This window comes from Elephas maximus, chromosome 22 (genome assembly GCF_024166365.1).
Source record: "Elephas maximus indicus isolate mEleMax1 chromosome 22, mEleMax1 primary haplotype, whole genome shotgun sequence".
Lineage (NCBI taxonomy): Eukaryota > Metazoa > Chordata > Mammalia > Proboscidea > Elephantidae > Elephas > Elephas maximus.
The window spans coordinates 1,522,849-1,548,405 of NC_064840.1; the positions used below are offsets into that span (position 1 = coordinate 1,522,849).

At 40.6% G+C, this 25,557-nt stretch overlaps 1 protein-coding gene across 6 annotated transcripts in view; it reads left to right on the plus strand.

The window, feature by feature from the left end:
* Positions 1 to 25,280, plus strand: part of STX2 (syntaxin 2) — a 55,086-nt gene extending 29,806 nt beyond the window's left edge. For 2 of the 6 annotated variants that reach the window (XM_049865581.1, XM_049865586.1), the window contains 8 exons: positions 2,619 to 2,693; positions 5,484 to 5,557; positions 6,262 to 6,370; positions 12,031 to 12,104; positions 12,199 to 12,336; positions 13,689 to 13,799; positions 18,700 to 18,824; positions 23,165 to 23,257. In XM_049865581.1, coding sequence (XP_049721538.1) covers positions 2,619 to 2,693; positions 5,484 to 5,557; positions 6,262 to 6,370; positions 12,031 to 12,104; positions 12,199 to 12,336; positions 13,689 to 13,799; positions 18,700 to 18,780 — 662 coding nt within the window. In that variant the 3' untranslated portion in view covers positions 18,781 to 18,824; positions 23,165 to 23,257. Of the gene's footprint in view, positions 1 to 2,618; positions 2,694 to 5,483; positions 5,558 to 6,261; positions 6,371 to 7,720; positions 9,388 to 12,030; positions 12,105 to 12,198; positions 12,337 to 13,688; positions 13,800 to 18,699; positions 18,825 to 23,164 lie in introns of those variants that run through there. The other 4 variants (XM_049865582.1, XM_049865583.1, XM_049865584.1 and 1 more) reach the window with 4 other exon arrangements.
* Positions 25,281 to 25,557: the final 277 nt, after the last annotated feature.

Here is a 25,557-nt window from a genome sequence, read left to right on the forward strand (position 1 = left end):
AAGAAAGGCCCAGTGATCTGCTCCTGTAAAGATTACAGCCCAGAAAAGCCTCTGGAGCAATTCTTCTCTAACACGTAGGATCGCCATGATTCAGAATCGACGTGAAGGCAATGAATTTAGTTTTATTTCTAGTGGTAGCCTTATTTAATAAAGTCACTAGGCTATAGAAATTTCCTCATTTCTTTAAATGTACAATAATTATTTTGAGATATAGACACCAATACAAAAAAAGCTACTCCAAATAGTTTTTTTTTTAACAAAAACAGACTAGTTTTCAGCTTTCCCCCCAAGACTGGGGGTGATACAAGAGTGCCTTCCGTTACCACTTCCATCTAACATTGTATTGAAGGTCCTAGCCAGTGCAGTAAGTCCATAAAAAAAAGCGTAAGGACTGAGAGAGAAAAGTGCAATTACTCATAGATGTCACGATCTGATACATAGATAATCCAGCAGAATCTACAAATTATTATAATTAAAAAGTATCAGGAAAGTGATTTACTTAGTACATTGCATTTCTATAGACTAGTAACAGAAAATAAAATTTAAAACAGGTACCATTAATTAACATTAAAAACATTGAATACCTAGGAATAGATCTAACGAGAAATGTACAAGGCCTCTGCACTGAAGCCTACAAAATCTTACTGATGGAAATTAAAGAAGACTTAAATAAAAAGAGGGGTATACCATATTCATTGCAAATACCATTTTTCAACAACATAAACGGTGGCTATACACGTGGTCTTCGCTGGATGAAATAAGTACACAGGAATCAAATCGCCTACATCTGTGGAAAGAGACAATGGAGAAGCTCAATATCATCAGTCAGAACAAGGCCAGGGGCCGACTGTGGAACAGACCATCAACTGCTCATATGCAAGTTCAAGCTGAAGCTGAAGAAGATTAGAGCAAGCCCACGAGAGCCAAAGTATGACCTTGAGTCTATCCCACCTGATTTTAGGGACCATCTCAAGAATAGATATGATGCATTGAACACTAGTGACCAAAGACCAGGCGAGTTGTGGAATGACATTAGGATATGGGGATACATGAAGAAAGCAAAAGGTCATTAAAAAGACAAGAAAGAAAGAAAAGACCAAAATGGATGTCAGAAGAGATTCTGAAATTTGCCCTTGAACGCAGAGTAGCTAAAGCAAAAGGAAGAAATGATGAAGTAAAAGAGCTGAACAGAAGATTTCAAAGGGCGTCTCGAGAGGACAAAGTATTAGGATAAAATGTGCAAAGAGCTGGAGATAGAAAACCAAAAGGGAACAACGTGTTTGGCATTTCTCAAGCTGAAAGAACTGAAGAAAATATTCAAGCCTCGAGTTGCAATATTGAAGGATTCTATGGGCAAAATGTTAAACAACGCAGGAAGTATCAAAAGAAGATGGAAGGAATACACAGAGTCACTGCCCAAAAAGAGCTGGTCAGTGTTCAGCCATTTCAGGAAGATAGCGTATAATCAAGAACCGATGGACTGAAGAAGTCCAAGCTGCACTGAAGACACTGGCAAAAAGCAAGATTCCAGGAATTGATGGAATACCAACTGAGATGTTTCAGCAAACAGATGCAGTGCTGGAGGTGCTCATTCGTCTATGCCAAGAAATTCGGAAGTGCAGTGAGAGGGGTAAGTTCAGGATCTCTCACATGGCCACAGGGACCCTGAGGTGGGGGTGGGAGTCCGCTGCTCTCCCCACAACGTCTGCCCAAAGGAAGGCAGCATCTTGCCATGAGATCACGTTAACCAGAGAAGTAGTACAGAAATGGGTCTGGGGTGCAGGGGAGCATTTCTGCTGTCTGTTTGGGTTCTTGAGTACCAAAGCAGATGCTGCTTGACGGTGCCAGCTGGACAGGACCCAAGTCTTAGCACCCTTCCAAAGTATCGGCTTCAAGCTGGCTGCCTTTGTATTAGGGAGTCAGGCCTTGTGGGCCTGTCACCTGGGCCGACCATCTCCATCTGCTGTGCACTGGGTCCAGCAGGAGGGTTAGTGAGTCAGGCCTTGTGGATCTGTCCCCCTAAGGTGACCGTCTCTACCTGTGGGCACACTAGGTCCAGTGTGAGGCTTTCTGTTCGCTGCCTGACTGTCGGAGAAGCCAGGTCTGGGGGCCGGTTAGAAAGCACATACGGTGGGAATCGCTTGGTTTTGTGTGTTGATCTCACGTGGTGTTGATATGCCTTGATTGGGTAGTTGACAGGAGAAAAGAAAAACACAAGAGACTGCTTTATAGCACTAGGGTTAAGCCTCTGCTTTCCTTTTTCAGGACTAGCAATGGTTTAGTCAGCGATGTCCTCATTGAGTTAGTGCCAACCAGCCACGCTCGCGCACCCTTTGCTAAGACAGAAGGCTGGGCCGCTCCAGCGAGCTGCTGGTGGTAGGTGGGCTGGGAGGGACAATGAGCACATCTCCGGAGCTCCCCCTGGTGTTGGTGATTCCGAAGCTGCCGGCCCAGGACGTCACTGCGAGACCCACCGGATAAGCAGCGTTTACTTGAAAGAAAAAACAAAACAACTTGAATATTTACCAAGAGTATTAATGTCTCTTTTAAATTTATTGGATTTTGTTTATGTTGAATGCCATTGGTCACATGCCTTTTTTTTTTTTTAATTTTTAAAGAAATAAAAGAGGAGCTTGAAGATCTAAACAAAGAAATCAAGAAAACAGCTAATAAAATTCGAACCAAGTTGAAGGGTAAGTTTGAAGTTTTAATTTTGTTTAGTTATTGATGGTGGGAATATGGGTAACTGCTATTTTCTTTATAATTTTTCGTCCTTTTATATTTTCAAAACTTAAGATTGTGACCACCATAAAATAAATTATTTGCATGTATTTAGAACAGCAAGACTGTAAGTTATTTGGTATTCTGGTTGGTTGTTAATCCTTCAATTTAGGAGCAAAGCGCTAATTCACACTCAACAAGATTAAGCACCTGCTTACGAATGGTTGATCTTTTTATACTACTTTTATGACATTTTTGGCTAAATTGCAGATATTTGGGAAGGTGAAATCTTTAAAATGTATCACTAGTTCTTTTCTTGGATGGTTCTCTCAGCTGGTGGGTTCTTTTAAACTCTGAGTATGGTTCACCTTAGTTTGTGGTTCTTGCTGTTGAGCTCTCACGGCAGTGCTTTCTGGGGTGTTTATGGCTGCTGTGGGGGACTTGAGCACAAGTGGCATTTTCTTGATACAGTAGGAAGACACCTTGTATTTCGTTTTTAGAGAAGAGCATGAAATCAAGAACAACCTCCTTGCAGTTTTTTTTTTTAAATCCTCTTATTATGGAAAAGGTCAAACACCCACGGAGGCAGAGAGGCCACCCCCGACTCGGTGTCCTCGCCCTCGGCTCCTATGGCTCGCAGTGCGGCCTCTCCACCCCACCCGGTCCTGCCTGCTGTCATAGCATTTCACTGTCCTATGTCAGCATGCGTTTCTCAAACACAGGGACTGCTTTTCCCAAAAAACGTCGTCCCTGTACTATCATTAGATCTAAAGCAAATTAATTACAATTATTTAATATTAGTATATTATTACTAAACATATTTAACATATAATGTATACCCATTGCCATAGAGTTGATTCCAACCCTGTGGCGACTCTGTAGGACAGAGGGGAACTGCCCCATAGGGTTTCCAAGGCTGGAATCTTTACAGAAGCAGACTGCCACATCTTTCTCCTGTAGAAGAGCTCATGGGTTTGAACCTCTGACCTTTCAGTGAACAGCTGAGTGCCTTAACCACTGTGCTACCAGGGCTCCTATAATGTATAATATATAATATTTTTATAAATAGCCAGTCAGAGTTTACCTTTTTCCAGTGGTCTCATGATTTTTTTTTGTACTGTTGGTTTGAGTTGGCATCCAAATAAGGACCAGGCACTGTGGCTGGTTGATACGCCTTTTAAGACTTTTAAAATCGGGTTCTCCCTCCATCTTTCCCCCTGCACTTTTTTGCTTTGATGAGGAATCTGTTCCTTTGTTCTACGGAAGTGTTTGCCCTGCACTCAGGGGGGGTTGCTTTTTTAATGGTAAGGTATAACATCTGGTTCTATCTCACGATGTTACCAACAATTGATGATTGTCACCACGACCCATAAATCCACCAGGAGTTTTAAACAGTGATATCCTGATTTTTTATCTCTTCTTTATTTACAAACTGGAATGTTTCCCTCTTCACCTCTGGTTATCCCGAGGTACAGACTGCCTGGGAAGGTTGGGACAGGCGCTTGATTGTTTCTCTTTGTGTACCGTGCTCATGGCTGGCTCCCTAGCGCCCTGCAAAGATGACCATTGTGTCGTTTGTTTCTTGTTTATCATTGTGAACACATGGATCCGGACCTATCTAAAGTGTCTCCATCTACTGCCGTTACCCTTGTCCCATTTTGGGCCTGCAGGAGCCTGTGCAGGTTGACGTCTGAGTCCTTTTGACATGGCCCTCGTGGTCTTTGATGGGTCTTCCTGCCTTCTGGCAAGACAGGATGGTCCCAGCTCACGTTGTACATTTCCTGCCCCAGATCTGGAATTAGCCATTTCTCCAAGGAGTTCTGTTCCTTCTACTAGGGAATTGTGTTTCAAACCCAAGATTTGGGTGCTTGGGGCACGTATTGCTACACACATTGAATGATTTGGCCATTGTTTCTAGGCCCTTTCAGTAGGCAGAGCTCGGACTTTTTTTTTTTTCATTTTCTTTTTAAGGATAAGGTGAATTACAAATTCTTACCGATACTTCCAAGTCAAATGAAGAACAAAGGATTTTTACCTACCCTGAGAGATATCACATCTGCGTCATTTTCCAGCTCTGCCTCAGATCCTGGCTCTCAGTGACGCCGACATAATTGCCATTTGCTTTACACCGTGGTGCACACTCCAGGGACTCAGAGTGATTCTGCATATGCCGACGGACAAGACTAGGGTTACTTAAAAACCGTTTATGATTGTCGTCGTCATTCTTGTTCTTTTTGTCTTTAGGTATATCCCACCTGGGATGGACAGTCACAATCACTGGGTTTTAAAGTCGGTTTGCATAGTTCTCCGTGTGGTTATGTTACTACCTTGATTCCACAGTTAGCTGTATTTATTCCATTTTATTCTTGATTTTTAGGGATTGCTTTTTTAAACATTTGTTTTTTAGTTATGTCAAGTCATTCACGTCATTCCAAAGTCAAGTCTATAAAACAAGGTATAGTCAAAGAAGTCTAGCTTCTCTCCCTATTCCCTCCACTTTGTTCCTTCTTCCCTCCAAGCATAACCATTTTTAAGGTGTTTATGGGTTACCTTTTCATTGTTTTTTCTATAAGTGGATATACATACACATATATAGAGAGAGAAATAATAGAAAGCAATGTTTCCTCTTGGTGGATAATCTTTGTAGTGGATTATCTTAAAAGGTCTCCTGTTCATTAACTTTATGAAGAGATATGGTTCAAAGATAAGACAGAAAAGCAGTTTAAGGTTTTAAGAGGTAACTCTTTTCCGTTTCTCCCTAGCTATTGAACAGAGTTTTGATCAGGATGAGAGTGGCAACCGGACGTCTGTGGATCTTAGGATACGACGGACCCAGGTTTGCTGAGCAGCCCCTTTAGCCTGAAGTCATTGGTGCCCCAGGTTGAGTCGCAGGCGAGAGATGAGTCCACCTTTGCCGTCACGTGCATCTTCACAACGTTTCTGCATAAAAAGGATACAGTGTTCATAGACTATTGTCGTTAGGTGCTGTGCAGTCGATTCTGACTCATAGCAACCTCAAGTGACGGAGTAGAACTGCCCCATCGGGTTTTCTAGGCTCTAATTTTATGGGAGTAGCTCACCAGGTGTTTATACACTGCATCTCTTTATTATGAAGAAAAAATACTGCATTCAGTCCATCAGCAGAGTTATAGTCTGAAGAGCAGAGAATTATCCAAATCAATCCAGCGTTGGTGGTCAGGTCCTCATGTGGTGGCTCACGGTGCAGCAGGGTTGAAGGTGAGCCCTGGACTCGACCTGACAAAGTCAGGCTGGCTCTGGGGCCAGCCTGCTGGGTTCCAAACCCGATTCTCATCTTGTTTGTAGAGCCTGTAACTATTGCTCTTAAGTCCTGCCTGTCTTCCTCTTCTTTAAAGTGGGGACGTAATAGTATAGCAGGGTTGTTGTGAGAGTGAAAGGAGCTGGTGCCGTTCCCATTTCCCACCGGAAGGAGTAGTGTGACAGTCTGAGTTTCTGAAATACAATGTTCCTCAGTAGAAGAAATGACCACCATGCGTTATCCTGACATTTCTCTGTTGTTAGCATTCCGTGCTGTCTCGGAAGTTTGTGGAAGTCATGACAGAATACAACGAGGCACAGACTCTGTTTCGGGAGCGGAGCAAGGGGCGCATACAGCGTCAGCTGGAAATAAGTGAGTGAACGCAGATTTTACTGGGGATAGAAACACACTTTTCTTCCTTAGGGCCTCACTTCAAAGTGCTTTAACTTCAAAAGAGTAATTACATCCCTGTTTTTACTAACATTATAAAACCTGAAGACCTTTCATAGCTTCCTGCTCTTTGAATCGTCCCAACCTATTATTTACTTATGTCTTTCAGGAAGTTCTAGGCAAGTGGACTTCAAATTACTTTTAATTCCCATTAGTATTAGAGTTCTCATCAAATTTGGAAAAATTTTCAGCATTATTTCTTCACACATTTTTTTCTCTGTGCCCCAGCCCCCTCCTGTCCTGGGTTGGGAGGAGTTGTCCACGGTTCTCTGCGAGTCTTGTGAGCAGGGGCACTGACGGCCCTTTGTCCTGGAGGCCTTTTCCAAGATGTTTTGATAGTAGACAGCCTGGGAAGGTTCAGGCAGCCTCTCTGTCCAGAGCACAAGGCAGTTTGCTTTTATAAGGAAGCTCAGTCAGGCTTGCTGTCTCCCCACTATACAGGGTTCCATAAGCTCAGGGGTGCTCAGCTGTGACTAGTTAGCGTGCAAATAGGTAAACTCTCAGCCCCTTCATAGTTCATGACATCCGCTCCACCCCCGTCTTCTCTGTTGGAGACTAATCACACGTGTGTTGGGCCACCTGAAGTTGTCCCACAGCCTACGGAGGCGCCTCTAGTTATTATAAAATTCTTATAAACATTTTGTCTCCCTTTTCTAATCTGCCTTTAATCTTCTCCAGTGTATTTTCACTCTTAGACATTATTGTTTTCATCTCCAGAGGTTCTGTTTGGGTCTTTTTATATCTTTCATGCCTCAGCCTAACTGCGGCCATAACTGTCATAAATCCCCATTTGAGAATTCTAACATCTCTGTGTGTTTTGTGTCGGTTTTGATGGGTCGATTTTTCTTCTCGCTAGGGATTGTGTTTTTCTGTAATCTTTGGATGCCAGACATTGTGAATTCTACCTTGTTTGGGGCTGGATATTTTTGTTTTCCTGTAAATATCTTTGGGTTTTGTTTTGGGTCACAGTTAAATCACTCAACTGCAGTTTAATTCTCTTGGGTCTATGAAATAACTATAAGGTTTTTCATGGAGTTTTCCAGTTCTTCCTAATTCTTAATCTTTTTTTTTTTTTTTTTATAATTTTTACTGTGCTTTAAGTGAAAGTTTACAAATCAAGTCAGTCTCTCACACACAAACCCATGCAAACTGTGCTACACACTCCCAATTACTCTTCCCCCAATGAGACAGCCCGCTCTCTCCGTCTACTCTCTCTTTTTGTGTCCTTTTTGCCAGCTTCTAACCCCCTCTACCCTCTCATCTCCCCTCCAGGCAGGAGATGCCAACATAGTCTCAAGTGTCCACCTGATCCAAGAAGCTCACTGCTCACCAGCATCCCTCTCCAACCCATTGTCCAGTCCAATCCATGTCTGAAGAGTTGGCTTCGGGAATGGTTCCTGTCCTGGACCAACAGAACGTCTGGGGGCGATGACCACGGGGGTCATTCCAGTCTCAGTCAGACCATTAAGTCTGGTCATATGAGAATTTGGGGTCTGCATCCCACTGCTCTGCTGCTCCCTCAGGGGCTCTCTGTTGTGTTCCCTGTCAGGGCAGTCATCGGCTGTAGCCAGGCACCATCTAGTTCTTCTGGTCTCACGATGATGTAGTCTCTGGTTCATGGGGCCCTTTCTGTCTCTTGGGCTCCTAATTGCCTTGTGTCCTTGGTGTTCTTCATTCTCCTTTGATCCAGGTGGGTTGAGACCAATTGATGCTTCTTAGATGGCTGCTTGCTAGCATTTAAGACCCCAGATGCCACTCTTCAAAGTGGGATGCAGAATGTTTTCTTAATAGATTTTATTATGCCAATTGACTTAGATGTCCCCTGAAACCATGGTCCCCAGACCCCTGCCCCTGCTGCGCTGGCCTTCGAAGCATTCAGTTTATTCAGAAAACTTCTTTGCTTTTGGTTTAGTCCAGTTGTGCTGACCTCTCCTGTATTGTGTGCTGTCTTTCCCTTCACCTAAAATAGTTCTTATCTACTATCTAATTAGTGAATGCCCCCTCCCACCCTTCTTCCCTCCCCTCTCTCATAACCACAAAAGAATGTTTTCTTCTCAGTTTAAACCATTTCTCAAGTTCTTATAATAGTGGTCTTACACAATATTTGTCCTTTTGCAACTGACTAATTTCACTCAGCATAAGGCCTTCCAGGTTCCTCCATGTTATGAAATGTTTCACAGATTCCTCACTGTTCTTTATTGATGCATAGTATTCCATTGTGTGAATATACTATAATTTATCCATTCATCTGTTGATGGTCACCTTGGTTGGTTCCATCTTTTTGCTATTGTAAACAGTGCTGCAATAAACGTGGGTGTGCATATATCTGTTTGTGTAAAGGCTCTTATTTCTCTAGGATATATTCCAAGGAGTGGGATTGCTAGATTGTATGGTAGTTCTATTTCTAGCTTTTTAAGGAAGCGCCAAATCGATTTCCAAAGTGGTTGTACCATTTGACATTCCCACCAGCAGTGTAGAAGTGTTCCAATCTCTCCACAGCCTCTCCAACATTTATTATTTTGTGTTTTTTGGATTCATGCCAGCCTAGTTGGAGTGAGATGAAATCTCATTGTAGTTTTGATCTGCATTTCTCTAATGGCTGATGATCGTGAACATTTCCTCATATATCTGTTAGCTACCTGAATGTCTTCTTTAGTGAAGTGTCTATTCATACCTTTTGCCCATTTTTTAATTGGGTTATTTGTCTTTTTGCAGTTGAGTTTCTGCAGTATCTTGTAGATTTTAGAGATCAGGTGCTGATCAGAAATGTCATAGCTGAAAACTTTTTCCAGTCTGTAGGTAGTCTTTTTACTCTTTTGGTGAAGTCTTTGGATGAACATAGGTGTTTGATTTTTGGGAGCTCCCAGTTATCTAGTTTTTCCTCTACATTTTTAATAATATTTTGTATACTGTTTATGCCATGTATTAGGCCTCCTAACATTGTCCCTATTTTTTCTTCCATGATCTTTATCGTTTTAGACTTTATATCTAGGTCTTTGATCCATTTTGAGTTAGTTTTTGTGCATGGAGTGAGGTACAGGTCTTTTTTCATTTTTTTGCAGTTGGATATCCAGTTATGCCAGCACCATTTGTTAAAAAGACTGTCTTTTCCCCATTTAACTGTGTTGGGGCCTTTGTCAAATATCAACTGCTCATATGTGGATGGATTTATGTCTGGATTCTCTATTCTGTTCCATTGGTCCAGGTATCTGTTGTTGGACCAGTACCAGGCTGTTTTGACTACTGTAGTGGTATAATAGGTTCTAAAATCAGGTAAAGTAAGGCCTCCCACTTTGTTCTTCTTTTTCAGCAATGCCTTATTTATCCAGGGCCCCTTTCCCTTCCATATGAAGTTGGTGATTTGTTTCTCCATCTCATCAAAGAATGTCGTTGGGATTTGGATCGGAATTGCATTAAATGTATAGTTCGCTTTTGGTAGAATAGACATTTTTATAATGTTAAGTCTTCCTATCCACAAGCAAGGCATGTTCTTCCACTTATGTAAGTCTCTTTTGGTTTCGTGTAGAAGTGTACTGTAGTTTTCTTGTATAAGTCTTTTACATCTCTGGTAAGATTTATTCCTAAGTATATTATCTTCTTGGGGGCTACTGTAAATGGCATTGATTTGGTGATTTCCTCTTCAATGTTCTTTTTGTTGGTGTAGAGGAATCCAACTGATTTTTGTATGTTTATCTTGTATCCCGATGCTCTGCTGAACTCTTCTATTAGTTTCAGTAGTTTCTGGAGGATTCCTTAGGGTTTTCTGTGTATAAGATCATGTCATCTGCAAATAGAGATATTTTGACTTCTTCCATGCCAATCTGGATGCCCTTTATTTCTTTAGCCTAATTGCTCTGGCTAGGACTTCCAGCACAATGCTGAATAAGAGTAGTGATAAAGGGCATCCTTGTCTGGTTCCCGATCTCAAGGGGAATGGTTTCAGGCTTTCTCCATTTAGGGTGATGTTGGCTGTTGGCTTTGTGTAAATGCCTTTTAGTATGTTGAGGAATTTTCCTTATATTACTATTTTGCTGAGAGTTTTTATCATGAATGAGTGTTGAACTTTGTCAAATGCCTTTTCTGCATCAATTGATAAAATCATGTGATTCTTGTCTTTTGTTTTATTTATGTGGTGGATTACATTAATTGTTTTTCTAATGTTGAACCATCCCTGCATACCTGGTATGAATCCCACTTGGTCATGGTGAATTATTTTTTTGATATATCGTTGAATTCTATTGGCTAGAATTTTGTTGAGGATTTTTGCATCTACATTCATGAGGGATATAGATCTATAATTTTCTTTTCTTGTGGTGTCTTCAGCTGGTTTTGGTATCAGGGATATGGTGGCTTTATAGAATGAGTTTGGTAGTATTCCGTCCTTTTCTATGCTCTGAAATACCTTTAGTAGTAGTGGTGTTAACTCTTCTCTGAAAGTTTGGTAGAACTCTGCAGTGAAGCCATCCGGACCAGGGCTTTTTTTGGTTGGGAGTTTTTCGGTTACCTTTTCAATCTCTTCTTTTGTTATGGGCCTTTTTAGTTGTTCTATCTCTGTTTTGTGTTAGTTTAGGTAACTAGTGTGCTTCTAGGAATTCATACATTTCTTCTAGGTTTTCAAATTTGTTTGAGTATAGTTTTTCATAGTAATCTGATATGATTCTTTTAATTTCAGTTGGGTCTATTGTAATACCGCCCCTCTCATTTCTTATTCGGGTTATTTGCTCCCTCTCCTCTTTTTCTTTTGTCAGTTTGGCCAGTGGTTTATCAGTTTTGTTGATTTTTTCAAAAAACCAGCTTTTGGTCTTCTTAATTCTTTCAGTTGTTTTTCTGCTTTCTTTTTCATTTAGTTCAGCTCTAATTTTTATTATTTGTTTTCTTCTGGTGCCTGTGGGTTTCTTTTGTTGCTCTCTTTCTATTTGTTCAAGTTGTAGGGATAATTCTTTGATTTTTGGCCCTTTCTCCTTTTTGGATGTGTGCATTTATGGATATAAATTGGCCTCTGAGCACCGCTTTTGCTGTGTCCCAAAGGTTCTGATAGGAAGTGTTTTCATTCTCACTGGATTCTCTGAATTTCTTTATTCCATCCTTAATGTCTTCTATAATCCAATCTTTTTTTGAGCAGGGTATTATTCAGTTTCCAAGTGTTTGATTTCTTTTCCCTGCTTTTCCTGTTATTGATTTCCACTTTTATGGCCTTATGGTCAGAGAAGATGCTTTGTAGTATTTCAATGTTTTGGATTCTGCTCAGGCTTGCTTTATGACCTAATATATGGCCTATTCTAGAGAATGTTCCATGTGCACTAGAAAAGAAAGTATAGTTGGTTGCTGTTGGGTGGAGTGTTCTGTATATGTCTACGAGGTCAAGTTGGTTGATTGGGGCATTTAGATTTCCATGTCTTTATTCTAATTCTTAATCTTTGGTTATTTTTTCTCATCTTTAATACTTGCCTAAGCAAATATATTTGAAAAGATAAAAAAACGTTGTTTGAAAATGTTAATTAGATTTCAGTTGTGAACTTATGGTTGAAAAAGTCCTCATTTTAAAGCATTCTGAATGGATCTTTTCATTGTTAATCTTTTAGCTGGAAAAACCACCACCAATGATGAGCTAGAAGAGATGTTAGAGAGTGGGAACCCTTCCATTTTCACCTCAGATGTGAGTGCAGCATGTCTTTACGTATCTACTGTTTGTCTTGAGCTTCCAAACCGATCATAACTTCATATTTCTCTCTCATGTGTGCTTCTCAAAGATTATATCAGATTCACAGATCACAAGACAAGCTCTCAATGAAATTGAGTCGCGTCACAAAGATATTATGAAATTGGAGACCAGCATACGAGAGCTGCATGAGGTGTTTATGGACATGGCTATGTTTGTTGAGACTCAGGTAATTACGCAAGTCCTAATTCCCTAAAGTAGATACTTGTCTTGGGTGAAATCTCATATATGACTCCATTATACCTGGGAAAGCCATTGTTTTGGGTCCAGTCTCAAAATTCAGAAACTCATTGCAATTTCAACTGTGATGTCGAAACACTGGAAACAGTCGACAGTAGGAGACTGGCCTGTTTAATTAAGCTGTGGCCCGCTCACGGGCAGCTGTTGGGCAGTGGTAGGCCCAGGACTCTTTCTCTGCATCCCTCACCAGCCTTTTGAAGAGCATTGTTTATTTTGAGGAACTCTATCATACAAGTATGCATGAAAATTTAGATGCCACGAATTTGCCAGAAGAAACCAACAGCCACAAGGGGTGAGGATGGAGCAACTTTAATGCTTTTAATTTTGGGTGGACCCATTGCCGTCCATGATGTGAGGAATTGGGCGAATGGGGTGTGACTACCACCAGCTTCTTATTTTCAGGAAGTATTCCAAAGGAAACCAATCAGACAGTAAGAGTCTTAGACTATGTTTGTAATTACCAAAGATTTTACAATATCTTAGACCCTAATTCTAATTGTTCTATACCAAGTGTATTACTTTAAGCACCGTTAGAAAAGTCTCTGTATTCTTAGCTTTGTTTCATGGTTTGGTTTTAGAAGTATTAGTATTGTGTTGTATTGGCTCATCTAATTCAAAATATATGTGTAGTTAAAGCTTAGCAGTAAGTTTACGTTTGTGAATGAACACGTTGGTTGTCCATCACTCTTCAATGCTTTACTATTCACTGCTGCAGAGTATGTTTGCTGTGGACGGAAAATCAGGTAACATGTCTTCTCCCTAACATTTCACTGGGGTCCTCCATTTACATTTTTGTCCATTAATTTAATTAACTCAGTGTCAAACATAAGCTACATTTAGTTTACTGATATTTTAAAGAAATAGCAATAATTTTCTACCCATTAGAAAAGACGCCATTTGTTGTATATTGCGTGTTTGTGTATAATAATAAAATATTGGCTTAACTTAAAGCAAGCTTCCTTTCTTTCACTGTGCTAATCTTTTAAGAGAATGTTCACACATTAAAGCATATTCAATGTCTCATTGATATGCCTTTAATATCAGCATTGCTTCCCACCCCTTAGTTCTCTTTAAGATACACACTGAATTTTGAGTGCTGTATGTTGGCACATTTATGGTGGATCTTACCTTTTACGTCTCTGTCAGTGTGAAAGTACACATACTCAGTGTCCATTACATGCATTTCATGTTTGTGTAAAAACTTCACTGATGTTTTGTGGATATCTTCAGGTGCCTAATCATTTGAAAACGTCTTCTGAATTTGAAACTTTTTATTTTAAGGGTGAAATGATCAACAACATAGAAAAAAACGTTATGAATGCTGCAGACTATGTAGAACATGCTAAAGAAGAAACTAAAAAAGCTATTAAGTATCAGAGCAAGGCAAGAAGGGTGAGTTTGGTTTTTAAGAATTCAAGTGCATTTTTCTCTAAATCTGGTTTCAAGTTGTAATGAATTAATGTAAGCCTGCTTATAAGGTATTCCAAGAAATAAAAGTTTTGTAGCGAAATGTTTCATTTTAAATCTGAATTTACTCTTTTCACTCTAAGCTTTAGAAGCATCTTACATAAATTATGTTGAATATCCATCTTTTTGTGCTCTAAGTAATTAAAACCCTTCACAACAAAAAGTTAGCATTGCCTCCCTCTTCTAGGTTGGCTGAGTTTAAAACTGTAGTGTTCTCTATTTCTCCAGCCATTATTTGGAGGGAGGTACAAAACTAACATGATTGGAAATTCTTCAGAATTGTTGGCTGTGTAGTTTGTATGTGAACATTTTATTTTTTATGTAGGTTACTTGCTAATTTCTTTGGAGAAAAAGAGTTTCCTGAGATTGTGCACTTATATAGGTTATATAACTCCCACATAAAGGGGTCCTCAAAGGAAGGGGGTCTCTTTCTGCTTAGAATCCACATATTTTACCTTTAACAAGGGCTAGGGAAACCCAATTGGAATTTTTTGTTATTACTGAGTGGCTATTTTACTGTAATTCCTCTGAAACTTGAGAGATTATAGATTTTCACCTCGTCACCTCCCTTGGGAGGAACGGAAGACAGAAGGAATACACAGAGTCACTGTACCAAAAAAAATTGGTCAACATTCAACCATTTCAGGAGGTAGTGTATGATCAAGAACCAACGGTACTGAAGGAAGAAGTCCACACTACACTGAAGGCGTTGGTGAAAAATAAGGATCCAGGAATACCAACTGAAATGTTTCAACAAACAGATGCAACAGTGGAAGTGCTCACTCATCTATGCAAAGAAATTTGGAAGACATCTCCCTGTCAACTGACTGGAGGAGATCCATATTTGTGCCCATTCCAAAGAAAGGCGATCCAACAGAATGTGGAAATTATCAAACAATATTTTTGATGTCATACACAAGTAAAATTTTGCCGAAGATCATTCAAAAGTGGTTGCAGCAGTATATCAACAGGGAACTTCCAGAAAACCTGGCCAGACTCAGAAGAGGATGTGGAATGAGGGATTTCGTTGCCAATGTCAAAAGGATCTTAGCTAAAAGCAGAGAATACCAGAAAGATGTTTACTTGTGTTTTATTGATTATGCAAAGGCATTCAACTGTGTAGATCATAGCAAATTATAGGAATTTTGGAACACTTAATCGTGCTCATGGGGAACCTGTACACAGACCAAGAGGCAGTTGTTTTAACAGAACAAGGGGATACTACATGGTTTAAAGTTAGGAACGATGTGCATCAGGGTTGTGTCCTTTCACTGTATTTATTCAATCTGTGTGCTGAACAAATAATCCAAGAAGCTGGACTGAATGAAGAAGAATGCAGCCTCAGGATTGGAGGAAGACTCATTAATAACCTGCAATACACAGATGACACAACCTTGTTTACTGAAAGTGAAGAGGATTTGAAGCACTTACTGATAAAGATCAAAGACTACAGCCTTCAGTGTAGATTACACCTTAACATAAAGAAAACAAAAATCCTCACAACTGGACCAATAAGCAACTTCATGATAAACAGAGAAAAGATTGAAGTTGTCAAGGATTTCATTTTACTTGGATCCACAATCAAGTCCTATGGAAGCAGCAGTCAAGAAATAAAACGACAAATTGCATTGGGCAAATAAAGACCTTTGTGAAGTGTTAAAAAGCAAAGATGTCATTTTGAGGACTAAGGTATGCCTGACTCAAGCCATGGTATTTTCAGTCACCACATATGTATGCAAAAGCTGGACAACGAATAAGGAAGACCGAAGAAGAGCTGATGCATGTAAATTATGGTGTTGGCAAACAATATTGAATATACGATGGACTTCCAGAAGAAGGAACAAATGTGTCCTGGAAGTACAGCCAGAATTCTCCTTAGAAGAAAGGATGGTGAGACTTTGTCTCACGTACTTTGGACATGTTATCAAGAGGGACCAGTCGCTAGAGAAGGTCATCACGCTTGGTAAAGAAGAGGATCAGTGAAAAAGAGAAAGACCCTGAACAAGATGGATAGACACAGTAGCTGCAACAATGGCCTAAAACATGGGAACAATTATGGGGATGGTGCAGGTCCGGGCAGTGTTTCATTCTGTTGTACATGGGGTTGCTATGAGTCAGAACCAACTGGATGGCACCTAACAACAACTGACAACCTCCCTTTGCTTAGTATACAGAGTTGCTGTGGATGAGTTAAACTTTGTAAATGCATTTTAATATTCTTCTCTGAATCTCAAGTGTGTCCTGTGTGAGAAAACAATGAAACTGCAAAATTGAGTTCTGCCTCAGGGACAGAAACATTGTCCAGGAATCTCCTTGCATCTCCTGGCTCTTGGTCCTTGTTTCTTTCTCCCCAGTGTGGAGGAAGATGCCCAGCTCCAACCACTGCTCCCAGAGCTTGTCATTGTACACCTTCCTGAGGGGCTGGGTGGGTCAAATAGCCTCTCTCGGGGGCTGTTAGAATCCAGTGCCAGCAGACAGTCTGTGAAGAGATGGTTCACAGAGTCAGGGAAGGCTAAGGATCACACTGTAGATTCACCTGGGGATGACAGTCAGTGGGCATTCCCAAATAAACTTTGCATCTGTGCCAGAATGTCAGCCAGGGGCCCCACCCAACTCTTCTCGGGCACCTCCACTGTCATGTCTGGAACTAAGGTTTAGTTCCTTGCATGATTTTGTGTTATCATTTGTTAAAATCTTGACCCTTAAAGTAAGCCAAGGTGATGCAGTACACTATGAAGTAAACTGAGATAATTTGGTACACCATGAAGTAAGCTGAGGTAGTGTGGTATATCATGAAGTAAGCTGAGGTGACGTGGTACACAATGAAATAAACTGAGGTGATGTGGTGCACCATGAAGTAAGCTAAGGTGATGTAGTACACTATGACAAGCTGAGGTGATGTGGTAGACTATAAAGTAAACTAAAGTGATGCTGTACACTATGAACTAAGCTGAGGTGATATGGTACACTATGAAGTAAGCCGAGGTGATGTGTACACTATGAAGTAAGCTGAAGCGATTTGGTACACCATGAAGTAAGCTGAGATGGTGTGGTACATCATGAAGTAAGCTGAGGTGATGCGGTACACCATGAAATAAGCTGAGGTGATGCGGTGCACCATGAAGTAAGCTAAGGTGGTGCGGTACACCATGAAGTAAGCTGAGGTGATGCGGTACACCATGAAATAACCTGAGGTGATGTGGTGCACCGTGAAGTAAGGTAAGGTGATGTAGTACACTATGAAGTAAGCTGAGGTAATGTGGTAGACTATGAAGTAAACTAAAGTGATGTGGTACACTGTGAACTAAGCTGAGGTGATATGGTACACTATGAAGTAAGCTAAGGTGATGTGGTACACTGTGAAGTAAGCCGAGGTGATGTGTACACTATGAAGTAAGCTGAAGCGATTTGGTACACCATGAAGTAAGCTGAGATGGTGTGGTACATCATGAAGTAAGCTGAGGTGATGCGGTACACCATGAAGTAAGCTGAGGTGATACGGTACACCATGAAATAACCTGAGGTGATGCGGTGCACCGTGAAGTAAGGTAAGGTGATGTAGTACACTATGAAGTAAGCTGAGGTAATGTGGTAGACTATGAAGTAAACTAAAGTGATGTGGTACACTATGAACTAAGCTGAGGTGATATGGTACACTATGAAGTAAGCTAAGGTGATGTGGTACACTGTGAAGTAAGCTGAGGTGATGTGTACACTTTGAAGCAAGCTGAGGTGAAGTGGTACTCTATGAAGTAAGCTGCGGTGATGCAGTGCACCATGAAGTAAGCTGAGGTGATATGGTGTACTATGAAGTAAACTGAAGTGATGCGGTATACCATGAAGTAAGCTGAGGTGATGCGGTACACCATGAAGTAAGCTGAGGTGATATGGTGTACTATGAAGTAAGCTGAGGTGATGCGGTACACCAGGAAGTAAGCTGAGGTGATGCGGTATACCATGAAGTAAGCTGAGGTGATGCGGTACACCATGAAGTAAGCTGAGGGGATGTGGTATGCTGTGAAGTGCTTGGTTTAGTTCCAGGCACCGAGCAGACCCTCATTCAAAGGTGCTTCCATTCTTCTTCTGCGTGACCTAAACAGCATGCCAACTCAGTGATCACTTAGTGAAAAGCTCCCTGCTTTTATTAAAGATCAAAGATGGCGAATATGATAACTTTTCATTTCTATTTTGCCTATTAGGCTTGGGGTCTGTACATGACTCAGAGTGGAAAGTGGTAAAAAATATGATGCCCATTTTCATGAGTTATAAAAACTGATCTACAGAGCTCCTAACTTCCCAATTAGATGCCTAGATGCTTCGCCGCTGCTTCTGTCCTACATGTTGGCTGTCCCCTGGCCTGCCATCCTCCGTTTTCATTCCCTCAGGCTGTGTGGAGGAATGTGTTCGATCTGGTCAGATGGTGGGCAGTGAGGGGCTTAAGTGCCATGGCAAACAAGCAAGCAAACAACGGCTGGGTTTAAACAGATAACTGCTTTCTTAGTTTACTGAGCTGGCTACATAGCTCTACATACATGAAAAGAGTTGTTGTTTGTCTCGGCCCAGCAGCAGTTTATCCAAATAATATGACTATCCCGTTATTGGTGAAACCTAAATTCTGAGAGTCATACAGCAGTTCTGACCTTCTTAAATTAAAAGTCATTCCTTTTTGAGAACCAAAAATTGTCCCACAGTGTTAAACAGAAGTCCCATGACATAGATGTTGAAAAACGAGTCCTGCTGGGTCACTTTATTTAAATGGTTGACGTCTCTGAAAGTGGCAAGATGGGATAAAGCATGATGTAATCAGCTTGCTTTTCTTTGACAGAAAAAGTGGATGATTGTAGCTGTGTCAGTGGTTCTGGTGGCCGTAATTGCTCTAATTATTGGCTTGTCAGTTGGCAAGTGATGATGCGGATGACGGCAAAGTGCATGCCCTCTGCCAGCGCGGCAGTAAGTAACTAATCAGCTCGTTTACTCGTTAACGCTCCTAACTATCCAGGTTCCAACCTGTTAATTGACTTGCTAATAAAATGCTGGCTGTCCCCTCTGCGTGGTGTGGGTGGCGCCCTCTAGTGGTGCCTGTGTGTCTGCATTCTAGTCTCCGAACACACAGCCAGGGCGGGAAGAGACCTTTTTATGTAGTTTTCTTTTAAAACTTCTAGGCTTACTTACCTTGCCTCAGTGTGATAGTGTGGCAGGGAATACTAGCTCTTTAGTCTTTTCAGTCTTTTGATTTTAATCTCAAAAGGCCATTCGTCTCACTCTATGTCTGTATAATTAAAGGAAATAGCCATGATACGATTAATATGATTAATGCTTTATTAAAAAAAAGAACATTTATTTTTCAGCATGTCTCTTAAATTTTAACTTCTGGAATAATTGAAAGTTACTTTGTAAAATGTTCAAAAAATAAAATAGTATGGAAATAAAATAATATAAAAATAAAGTAAAAATATATATTCACTCATCATTTTACTCCAGAATTAGAGGGAATAGAGCTAAAAAAAAAAAAAAAAAAAAAAAAAAAAAACTAGTGTTTGTTTAAAGAGCTAAAGCTGTGAAAAACGTCCAACGAAATTAAAATGTCTAATTTGTTTCTATTTGGTAGCATCTGTTTTGTTTGGAAATGTTTCCTTATTAAAATGGAAGCTATGTATTTAGTTAGCATGCCTATTAATTCTTAATTCAAGGATTCCAAATATAGATATTGAATTAATTTAATTTGAAATATCACCATTTTTGTTGAATGTATTCGTGTCACCCTTTTCCAAACTTGAGTATTTTCTCTAACTGGCTCTGTTACGTTAATAGTGCATCCTTCTTGCATTAAGCCTTTTGCATTAAGTTAAACTGCTGGCCCACCCACTAACCCACTGGCATGTTAAATTTGGGAACTCAAGTTATTTTTCTTGAAGTGTTTGTTTGGCATCATCACTGAGATGAGAACACTGTGAAACACTCATTTCAGTGTCACTAGGTTGTGACAAGGAGTCCCTGAAGAATTCATCTTTTTATCACGAAAGTGACTGCCAACTTCGTAGTCACCTGGCACTTAAAACAAACATTATGGTATAAAGGAATCATGTGTACAATCAGGTGTCACTACTGCTTTTCAGTCTTAAAATTTATTTCTTAACGTGAGTGTCTGCTGCGCTTAGGGCACGCAGTCAGGAGATGAGTAACTTCCACGGTTCACTTGTGTTCTGACATTATTCAAGCCACGAGATTGCACTTGAAATCACTTTAGTCATAAGCTTTGGGATGTTGGCGTTGGTTAACATCCTGTTTTTGAGGCAGATGAAAGAACTCCTTGAGCCCTGCACTTTCATTAGGCAAAACGTTTATGGTTCTTTCCTAACATTTTCCTATTAGCTCTGCTGAAAAAAAGGTACATATATATGATTTTTCTTCATCGCTGTAGTAGTATTTTTAATGTTTTTATATGTTTTGGTAAAATATATATTTTCTTAATGTTTCTTAGTAGCCATAATGTGACTAGTTGAATGTGGTTACACTAGAGATAAATTACAGTTTTTAGTTTGGATCCTGGGAGATGAGCAGCTTTCCATCAGTGCTCTTGGGTATTGACTTGGAATCAAAGGCCTGTCCATCCCTGTGCCTTCAGCCTGGCTGGCCGTTGTCCCTGGGGGGATGCAAATACAAACGATTATAAAACAGTCCTCACCGATACAAACAGATCAGAGCGCGTATTCCATGGTTATTTTTGTCCACAAGGCAGTGGTTGACGTCTTCTAGAAAATTGTTCCAAAAAATTGCTTTATTCTTTCACCCTTCAACAAATACTTGTCGAATGCCTTCCTATAGGCTAGTACTGCACTGTCTGTACTCTGGAGAGGTGATCCTAGTCTCGCCCCCTGCCGCACGCTGGGATGCTCCATTTCACGTATACGGAGACAGGTGAGGGGGCAGCCTGCCCGTGCTTTAATACGGAGTAGATGCCTGGACCGTGATTTGAACTCAGAACTGGGCTGGCTCCCAGGGGTGTGCTTCTCCCCTGAGGGGAAGTCCAAATACAGGCAGACCCTAGGTTACCGACGTCTAACTTGGAGCAACTTCGCCTTACGCTTGAATGTTACGTTTGCCCTCATTTTGAAAAGATCGAACCAACCCCTACTCACAACAAATTCTTCATCATCACAGCCCTCACTTGCTGCACGTGTAGCTTTTCAATCATTGAAAAGGCTTTGAGGCTTTTCTTGCATTGAACCAAAACCTCATTGCTGTTGAGTCAATTCTGACTCATAGCAACCCTATAGGAGAGAGTAGAACTGCCCCATAGGGTTTCCAAGGCTGTAAATCTTGAGGGAAGCAGATTGCCACATCTTTCTCCCGCGGAGCGGATGGTGGGTTCTAACTGCTGACTTTTTGGTAAGCAGCCAAGGGTTTAACCACTGCACCACCAGGGGTCCTTTCTTGCACTAAGGTAAGGCAGAATAGGAACCGTGTGCACCTGTTCAGACTTACCTACAAATTCTTAAAGACGCGCTCGGGAACTGATCTCATTCGTAACCTATATTTGGCTTGAGCTGTTGTTAGGATAACTAGGATGGTTGTTAAATATACGCGCTTAGGGCATGTGCTGCAATTCAAGAGTGAAACTGAAAGCTAGGTGTGGCTAGCACACCCAGCACAGGGAGCGGGGCCAGCACGCCCAGCACAGGGAGTGGCAGAAACTCCGCAGGGAGCCTAGGGCCTGGAGACAGCACAATCCCAAGAGGGCAGCTCCCTGGGGTCCGCGCAGAGGTGGGGCTGGGTGCGTCCTGAGCAGGGGACAGGCTTAGTTCTGGAGGCAAGACAGGGTGGCCGTGAGAGGGAAGGAAGGAGAAGGGGCCTTCCTGAAAAGGTGCTAAGAGAAGTTCACAGAAAAGCAGATAGAGAAAATGCTAGAAAAGGGGGCGTAGTCCTCACTGTCCAGGGAAATACCTACTAATAAGAAGAAAGATAGACTTGTCGGAAGGTGGTACCTGAAGGAGCCCTGGTGGCGCAGTGGTTCAGAGCTCAGCTGCTGACCGGAAGGCCGGCAGTTCAAATTCACCAGCTGCTCCTTGGAAACCCTATGGGGCAATTCTACTCTGTCCTATATGGTCATATACAGTCACTATGAGTCAGAATTGCCTTGACAGCAGTGGGTTTGGTTTTTCTTTTTTGGGTTTTGGTATCCCGAAGGCAGCTCTGCCAGGTCGGAGAAATTCACTCGTGGCGTCTTAATATTAGTTTTCTTAGATCCGAGTGTGGCATATTTTTATTAACTGTAACTTAAGATGATGAAGCTGCACCTTTTAAAAGAGACCCAGGGTCACCGAGTGTGTGCGGTTTCCCTTCTCCCCCAGGCACGTTCCCGGGACGGACCTGCGGGTGGCTTAGCCTTCAGTGGTGCCGTGACACTTGTTTTTATGTATGTGAGTTTCCATGCCGCATCGTCTCCTTAGACCATGGATGCAGTGGAAGACTCAGCTTCACGTCTCGTTGACTTCTTACAGAGTGTATTATACATAAATGCAAAAAAAAAAAGTATAAACAGGATTTTTTAGCAAATGAGAAATAATTTCATTTAAAGTTTTTAAAAGATTTCCAGTGAAGCTGAGAAGTGGTGTTTTTGTAATTTTGTTGTGATGTATGTTGTTGAGTCGATTCCGACTCTTAGTGACCCCAAAGGACAGAGTAGAACTGCCCCATAGGGTTTCCTGGGCTCTAATCTTTATGGGAGCAGATTGCCAGGTTTTTTCTCCTGTGCAGCCGCTGGTGGATTTGAACCACCAACTTTTTGGTTAGCAGCTGAGCACTCAAACCGTTGCACCACCAGGGCTCTTCCTTGTGATCTATAAACCAAAAACCAAACCCAGTGCCGTCAAGTCGATTCCAACTCATAGTGACCCTGTAGGACAGAGTAGAACTGCCCCATAGAGTTTCCAAGGAGCGCCTGGCAGATTCAAACTGCCGACCCTTTGGTTAGCAGCTGTATCACTTAACCACTACGCCACCAGGGTTTCCCGTGTGATCTATAGAAAGTGTTTATTAAGCACCTACATGTGGCAAGTGGAGCTTGCCTTTTGCCTTCAGGAGCGCACAGTTGTCTTAACAACTGAAGTATGTAACTTACTGTTTTCACCCCGATCCCTCTTCTACGGCCGCTGGGGCTTCTTCCTCAATAACGGGCTTATGTTTGAAACCATCTCAAATTCCAGGAGGATTTTGTTAGGGAATGGCACTGTTGATTTCTTTTCTTTGATGAGTTGCAAAATGAATTAATGTTTTTCTTTATCTTGCAGAAAATGATGTTCATTATTATTTGTGTAATTATTTTGCTTGTGATCCTTGGAATTATCCTAGCAACAACATTGTCATAGCAACCGTATCCTTGGAGACTCAGACCACATCTGCAGCTAAATCAACGTCCTGTCATTTCATGAATGAACCCTAGGTGCTGTGACAGACGGCACCGGGTGCTGATATTTGTCGGTGAATCCAAGGACGAAGCAGCGCCACAGGCTTTGCTCAGTGAAAATGCTGGAGGCAGAATGTATGTGACGAGCTAACCCCGTATCCTCGGACTCTGCGTAACGAACCACAAAAATTTAACAATGTGACACTTGTTTCAACGGCCTTACGATAAGGAGTCATTGAAAATTTCAATTTTTTAAAATATTTCAGTGTTAAAGTTTTATGTGAAGTTTAATTAGGAGTACTTTATGTTTCGAAGCTATTGGACTTCAAGTATAAGACTTCCTCCCCCTCTCCCAGCTAACAAGCTAATTAAGAGACGTTTTGTACTGTGTTTAAGTCGTGTTTATTTCTTGTTTGCAAAAATAATTTTTATTATCACAAAAGCTGTTTTGTAAGATACCTATAATTTTAAGTGTTTATAAATTAATTGTTTAATATATTAACATCTTAATTTACCCATTTGATACACTAAACATTGCCTTTTAAATGAAATAGGCTTCATAATATTAGAGCCATCTTTGTACAGCTGTTTACAAAGTTTGCCATGGTCATAGCAAACATTGGCTGTGAGGCATCGCAGAAGCCTTTCCGGTACCTTGTGTTAGTATTGATTTCTAAATTTCAGATGCCCCTGATACCTTCCAGAAGAGTCTGGATTATTGTATTGAGCTCTCTTTCTGCCGGTTCCATTACCCAAGATAATAAATAATAAGTTACTGTGTTGTAAAGGTAATGGTCTCTTCTTTGCTCACCGACAAAAGGTGTGTTTCCCTGTTGACGTTGCTGGAGTCGGAATTTACATACGGTGATGAAACCAAGATTTAGGACTCCTTAAGCTCAAGGCAATTAGTCCTAGACATTAAGTAATGTAAGAATGTAAACCTTATACAGGTCATTTACATGTTCTTGTTAACTATCTCATATTCTGCTGAAGTTTAGTAGTTAATTTCCACAGTTTTTAGGAATCTATGATAATTGAACATTTTTATTGCTCATTAAAGTTTCTTAGTAAAACAATATGACTTATTTTTAGATTCATAAAATGTATGAAATCTTACGAGTGAACAAACATCTATTAAAATAGCAGTTGTCCACATTTTAAATGAGTATGTGAAGGATATCCGAAATATATAGTTAACTTTTGTTCCTTTGTACGTTATTGTATACGCATGCGACTGTATTTTGACATTGTTTGGTTTGAAAATTAGCGTGGATATCCTCGATTCCAGACAGTAAGTTTGAGTAGTATGGAACAGCTTAGAAAATGTGTCCCTTACTGGACGTAGTTGTGTTTTCCACTGGTCTGTAGTGTGTACATCTGACTGGGTAACTTAGGGTCAGGTCTGTACTCAGGCGTTTTGCTTACTCTCTGGGCATCACTGTGCACCCAGAGCTCTGAGGATATCCCAGCTCTAATATATGTGTATGCATTTTTGTCCTTAAACAGTCTGTTTGGAATATGGTCACTGACTTGTGGTTAAGTTGAATATATAACTCGTCTTGAAGGATATTTAAATATTTAGAGATCATGCTTGTATTTCTATAACTTGTATACATTTGTTTTCTCCATAATTATGTCTACACATAGAAGGGCTTTGTGTTGACCACGTCCTACCCCCCTGTAAAAAAAAAAAAACTAGGTCCCGCTTTTTCTTCAAGCTCAGTCTTACTGGATCTTAACTCTCATAATAATTCTTACTGTGTTTTTCAAGCCATTCTTCCTAGATTTGAAGTACTTACTGAATTTGTGTTTTTATAGTTGAAATTATGGAAATGCTTCCTGGTTTCTGTTTAGATATTTAAGTCAGTTGTCAAATGACACATCTGTATGTCAAAAGCTCATGTACCTATTTGAAATCTGATTTTTAAAATATTTACAGATTCATTTGTTACTTCTTATCATTTCTTCAAATGTTTTATGTTTATATTAAAAAAAAAAAGAGAGAGAACGAAAACCAAATATTTACTTTCTGCCTCGTCATTTCTAGAAAGACTTTTGGGGAGATGTTTTATTGCATATCCGTTAATAAAGTGTCCTAAGAAAATCACTCGTGGCTATTATTATGTGTAATGGTATAATTTGAGTTAATTTTGGATGTTTTGGTAGTTATTTGTCAATAATTTTGTCATTATAAGCTTGTGTTGTTCACGTCTCAAATGTCAGCACTGTGTCTGGGAACCTGCCTGAAAGCCTTGCTATTTACAGGAAAGGCTAATT